Source organism: Dufourea novaeangliae, unplaced genomic scaffold (genome assembly GCF_001272555.1).
Source record: "Dufourea novaeangliae isolate 0120121106 unplaced genomic scaffold, ASM127255v1 scaffold23, whole genome shotgun sequence".
In the NCBI taxonomy this organism is placed as follows: domain Eukaryota; kingdom Metazoa; phylum Arthropoda; class Insecta; order Hymenoptera; family Halictidae; genus Dufourea; species Dufourea novaeangliae.
In genome coordinates this window covers 171,640-178,291 of record NW_015373894.1, presented here as the reverse complement: position 1 = coordinate 178,291, position 6,652 = coordinate 171,640, and the positions used below count along the sequence as shown (strand labels likewise).

Sequence of the window (6,652 nt, the reverse complement as noted above, 5' to 3'; positions counted from 1 at the left end):
GAAATAAATAATTTTTCACTTGTTTTAAATTTGTAATTAACGAATTTTAAATACGAAATTTCATTTACTGTACCACAAATATGTGCACATGGATTTTGCCATAAGTGAAATAAAAACAATCTGTGCAACAAATCCGTGCGCAGGACCTATAATGCGTTAATATTTTTAAAAATATAGGAGCTTGAATATTTCCAATATTAATTAGAATGAGATTAAATATTTATTTAATATCAATTAAAAGGAGATTGAATATTTTTAATATTAATTTAAATTTCATATTTCCCTTCGGTTTTCAACACGCTCCGCCATTTTAGAAAATTAAAGACACAAGAAAATAAAAGAAAAGGCTATAATATAAGGAAATAGGATTCTGTTCCGAATGAAATTCCGTTTCTAAAATATCGCTGTCATTTACCCTAAGTCGTAATATCGTATTTCAAATGGGAAGTGATGGAAACACGGCGAAAGAAACCTCGAACGAAAGTGAAGCTCCCGATGGCAATGAATTAATTGATCCACGTTCGCCGGGCATCGATCGGCCGGCTCTTCGACTCGCCCGATTAGATGTTATTCCACGTAGATGCTGACTAAGAAAAAGGAAAGTAGTGAAACGCAATTGGTATTTTGCTATTATGCAGCTTATCGGCTCGTTCGGGGGAACGTTTATTGGCCTTTCGACCTTAGCTTTCACTCGATTAGGTCCTTTTCTTCCTTGTTTCACCAGCCCCCCCCCCTCCTCCTCTTTCGGAGCTCACGTATACGTGCAACGCACGCTGTCCGTCCAGCTAAAGGCCGTCTCCTCTTGTTTAATCGATTCTTATCGATTTTAACGTTAAAGTTACTACTCCCCCTTTGAAATTATTATTGCACAACCGGTTGTGCAACGTATTATTCAGCAGACCAATTTTAATCCACGACCAACGGCTACATACTATGGTTCGCTGGACGAGTTTCTATGTTCCAAGATGGCGTCCGCTCGGTTAATTAACCTGGCGCGAAGTAATCGCTTAATTGCGTTTCGTTACAGTGATCGTGGAACGTGTGGCAAATAATCTGAGGATTGGGGTGTTTAGAACGATTTTCTTCCGGATTTGGCATTGAAATTTCGAATATTTGTTAGGAAATTTTAATAGAGGTGAATCTTGTGTAAGACGGAGTACAAGAAACAATTTAAGTAGTTTCAAATAGTTCGATTTTAGAAGTATTCCTTTTATGTTTGTTATGCAATTTTAGGTATGACTGTACAATTTTGTAAGCAATAAATACTGTTAAAAGTAGTATTTGTATGAATAATGCTGTCAGTATTTTCTATTGAGTAAGTCAATTTTGTCCCTATTTAATGTCAGTATTTTAAAATTGGCGCCATTTGTGTTACCCTGTATTTTCTAAACGTTTTCAATTTCATAAGTAAGCAACACTGGTAAAAATAAGTTAATAATTTCGTCAAAAATTTCTGTTAAATAGTTTAATTTTAGAAATGGTCACTTTCGAATGTTAGCATTTCAAAATTAGCACCATTTATGTTATGCTGTATTTTCTGAACCTTTTCAATTTTACAAGTAACAAACACTGGTAAAAATAGTATTTAAGTTAATAATATCGTCAAACATTTCTGTTAAATAGTTTAAGTTTAGAAATGGTCACTTTCGAATGTCAACATTTTAAATTCGGCGCCATTAATGTTATCCCGTAGTAAACGAAGAAAAAATCGTGTCTTTGGTAATGTCTGATAGTCTGATACAGAATATACGACGGTATGTTAATTCGATGTAAATAAAACGCCAAACGATCTATAATGAGGCTGGCTTCTGTATAATGAAGTTGTAAACGTGATCCCGATGTGTCGGTTCGGTGATTCCAATGCGTGGTAATGGTGGTCACTGGACCAAAACCTGTTCGATATGTCCATTTCCACTGTTATTTTTAAATCCTATCGTCGCTGACATTTACTGTCACAATTAGTCTTATTTTCTTATCGTGTTGCTCGTATAACTTTCGCTTGTACAAGATTAATATTATCAGAACACCGCAGTCATGCTTTTAAAGGAACAGCAATTGAAAGAATAGAACACCAATTAGAAACTATCTGCACATTAACTCGAATCCATTGCAAAATTATCGTACAGATAATACATTGAAACTGAAATACTGCGAATAGACTAAAATGAGGCGATTAATTTTAACTGTTTTAGCGGGTTATATGATTTTAGTTATAAAATTTAGTTAATTGTTCTTCGTAGGAGAGCTGTTTTTTTAAGGATGTATAATTAAACGGAGACAGATTACACGGTTGAGCTTTCTCTGGCCCTCTTAAACAAGTGAAAAGGAGCACAAATAGTAGAAATTGGTAGCTCGGTGATATTTACCTGTGGATTTAACGGGTGACTGTTAAACGGGAGAAGGAAGAACAAATATTATACTCACAAACCATTCCAAGTTTTTAGAATTTTCGAAATTACTGTAAATGTTTTTATATAATTGTAAAAAATACTCCAATAACTTTGAAATATTATTATTTTTGACAATATAAAAAATAATTCAATAACTTTGAAATATTATTTTTCTATTACAATTATACACAATTTTACAGGAATTAAGACTGTTCTAAAGGAATGGAATGTTTATGTCTAATTAATTAATTAAAAAATGCTGATAAGGTTCGTAAAAGTGGAAGGAAAATATTATTGTAGATTTTGAAACTGAATTCTATCCTTCTCTAAAAATATTCAAATATTTCTTTAATTAATCCTGAAAGTTTTTATAGTGATTTAAGTATTGGAATCTTCACCTAATATATCACACGATCAATCTGCTTTTTATATGTTTAATTTTGACGTACTCCATATACTTAATGGATTTTCTTGCATTTCATCGTTGGTTAGATAAATGTTTTCGTCATCTCACGCCTAAACTTCACTATAAATTGTAACCATCAGTTTTTCAAACTATAAAAAGAGAAAGTTTTCTACAACCCAAGAGACTGACCACAAAAGAAATTATTCCTAAAGCATAAAATCGAATTGACAGGCATAGAGTAACATAAAATACAAACTTTTTTCCCAAATTCAATTTCTGCGTAATGGATTGTAGAAAATGTTAGGTTTGTTTTCTTTACTAATATTAATTCGTTTCACTCTTATCGCATGAACCCCAAAGAAAAATAATAAATTTCAATTTATTATATATATATCCATAATTCGTAATTTTGCATAAACAACACAAAATTTATGATCAGACCGCAGATTTTATTCAAAGGCAATTTCAAGAGATTTTAGGATCTTCTTATATCCAAAGTACCTATGTTATTCATTAGTTTTTTGACAAATAAAACTACCTCGATTACTACAAAACCGACCATTTTTTCCTAAAATGATCCTGTCTCTGTAAATTCATATAGTGATTCTAAACTTTTGGCCAACAGTACATTATCCTGTATTTTCTAAACGTTTCCAATTTCGGAAGTAAAAAGACACTGTTAGAACCCATGTTTAGTGGATAATATTGTTAATAATTTCTGTTAAATACTTCAGTTTTAGAAATTGTCCCTTTCTGAAATCGGAATTTTAAATTTGGCGCCATTTATGTTATCCTGTATTTTATAAACGTATCAATTACACGAGTAAAAAAACGCTGTTAAAACCTGTATTTAACGAATAATATTGTCAATAATTTCTGTTAAATACTTCAGTTTTAGAAATTGTCCCTTTCTGAAATCGGAATTTTAAATTTGGCGCCATTTATGTTATCCTGTATTTTCTAAACGTATCAATTACAGGAGTAAAAAAACGCTGTTAAAACCTGTATTTAACGAATAATATTGTCAATAATTTCTGTTAAATGATTCAGTTTTAGGAATTGTCCCTTTCTGAAATCGGAATTTTTAATTTGACGCCATTTATGTTATCCTGTATTTTCTGAACGTATCAATTTCACGAGTAAAAAAAACGCTCTTAAAACCCGTATTTAATAAATAATATTGTCAATAATTTCTGTTAAATACTTCAGTTTTAGAAATTGTCCCTTTCTGAAATCGGAATTTAAAATTTGGCGTCATTTATGTTATCCTGTATTTTCTGAACGTATCAATTTCACGAGTAAAAAAACGCCGTTAAAACTCATGTTTAACGAATAATATTGTCAATAATTTCTGTTACATAGTTCAGTTTTAGAAGTTTTCCCTTTCTGCAATCAGAATTTTAAATTTGGCACCATTCATGTTATCCTGTATTTCCAAATAGTTATTCAAACCAATCGTCTCCATATCCAGACGCCACAAGGTAAAACGCATGAATAAATACACACAGGGTAGATTTTATGTAAAAATACATAAAAAAAGCTTTATTTCGCCACCGTTTTCTTGCAAAAAGTAACGTATAAAAAATCTTGTAAACCTAACCGTCGTCGTCGTCTTTCGCCTAACAACCGTCGTCATAATCATCATCATCGTAATCATCATCATGATCGTGGTCATCGTCGTGGTCATCCATTCAACCGTGGTCGTTCTCACGTGAGTCGTGACAGCCACGTTGCGACAGCTCGTCGTGGTTCCTAGCGGATGATCTATCGTCGTCGATCGGTGTTCGCCAACGATCGAGCCGCCGGACAACGTATCGCTGCTGTTGCTCGTCACCACGGTCGTCCACGTGGGATCACAGAGTAGTTTGGCGTCCGTATGGATCGCCGTTGAGCCTGGGCCGAAGCCACGGCCGAAGTCGTGTATGCGTGCTGTTCGCGGAGCGTGGGAATCGGGCCGATTGCTGCTGCTGCTTGTCGAGGAGGATATTCGGGGCATCGTCGGGCTGTACGTGTGACTAGTAGGGCCCCGAGCCGCCGGGCGGCCCGTAGTTCGAGCTGGGCCCGCTGGGTCCGCTGCCGCCGATTCCACCGCCGATTCCGCCGCCGATTCCGCCGCCGATTCCGCCTCCGCCGCCGTGTCCGTCCAAACCACCTCCAATACCACCTCCAATACCACCTCCGATACCACCTCCAATGCCTCCTCCAATACCACCTCCAATGCCTCCGCCGATTCCACCGCCGATTCCGCCGCCGATTCCGCCGCCGCCACCACCGGACGAGACCTCCTTCTGTAATTTGATCGAAGGGATTTTAGTTGGGATATTTGGAAGGATTTTATAGTGTTGATTTTTAGGGTTTTATGGTTGTAGAGGTGGTAGATCTAGTTGGATCAAGAGGGGTGGGGGTAAGACTTGTAGCCTTGGGCTCCACTTCCTAAGGGGCCTCTTTCTAAGCTTTCAATTTCATTGTGACTAAATGTTACGAAGATTTATGTATTTTATTATATGTTTTATTAGAAAAATTTGTTACAACCCTTGGTTTTCAACCAAAAGGGACCCTAGAAGGTTTGATAGCCCTGGACTTCTAAAATCTTAATTTGGGTCTGGGTAGAGCCTTGTGGAGGGTTGATGGATCTCAGATTTTACAGTGGTAGCTATGATCGGTTTAGGTTTTCGCTTTCGGTTTTTCTAGTGTTTTGGAATGTTCGTTTTGGACACTTTGTTGGTTAAGGTAGTGATTGTTTGAGAAGGAAAGTAGGATCTTTGATGGTAGATGGTTATAGGCTTTGGGATTTGGGGGTGGTTGCTAATGATGCATTGAGGTATTTTGGACGGAATTTGTGAATATTTTGATTTTATGGATTATTTGGTGATTAATTTAGGTCTTTATAGATAAGAAACTAATACAGTACTTTTCTAGTGGAACTTAGGGTATAAGTTTGGGTATGGCTGCTGCCTTGGAATTGAAGTCTCTTGGACGGAATATGTAATACCAATATAGTTTCTTAAATTTACGTGGGGCCTTGATTTAAGACTCATTCGAGATTTTATCTGGATCTTTATGTAGTTTAATGTAACAGTATAGAAGAATAATAGTTTTTTGTTCGTGCTAAAGCAAATCTCTATAGAGTCCAAAATGGCAAGTGATTGCTACCGCAGATTGAAGTCACCAGTTCAAAATATGCAGTTATACTGGTTTCTGGATTATTTATAGTCTCGTTCGATAATTAAATCGGATGAAATTGGTCATAACAATCCATTCAGTACAAGAATATGAAATTGATAAAACCTGTTCCAGTAAGATTTCGGGTTTAAGTTCGAGGATGGTCGTTATCAGGTGTTGAAATCGTTAAATTGGAACATGCAAAAATACTGGTGTTTGGATTACTTGGAATTTCGATTTATGTTCAAATTGGGTGGAACTGGCCGTAATAATCTGTTTGGAATACGAATATGAGATTGATAAAATCTGTTCCAGCAATATTTAGGGTTTAAGTTCAAGGATGGTTGCTACCACGCATTAAACTCACCAGAGTAAATATGTAGTAATGCATATTCAATGATCCATATTAAAAACTCCCCAAACTACAAACGATTCAAAACCCCCTCAAAATAACTGAAACCATCAACTATATTCTTCTCTCTCCCCCTAACACCTTATTCTCCATAAAACCTAACTACCATAACAATATATTACGACCACATACCTGCGTCTTGTACTTGATAAAGTAGACTTCCGGTTTGCTGGGCTGCGTGGGCGCGATGGTGGGCAAGCTGATTTCGGGCGCCTCTTCCGGTTTCTTGACCAAAACGTAGATCAACGTCTTCTGTTCATCCTGTTGAGGAAGAGCAGGAAT

The 6,652-nt window shown here is 36.0% G+C and overlaps 1 protein-coding gene across 1 annotated transcript in view; it reads right to left on the bottom strand.

Annotated features, from left to right (window-relative positions):
• Positions 1-4,811: 4,811 nt before the first annotated feature.
• The window catches only part of LOC107189665 (glycine-rich cell wall structural protein 1-like), a 4,866-nt gene continuing 3,025 nt past the window's right edge, over positions 4,812-6,652 (bottom strand). The window contains 2 exon segments of the mRNA XM_015578252.1: positions 4,812-5,084; positions 6,503-6,652. The exon segment at positions 6,503-6,652 is cut by the window's right edge and continues 24 nt beyond it. Coding sequence (XP_015433738.1) covers positions 4,812-5,084; positions 6,503-6,652 — 423 coding nt within the window.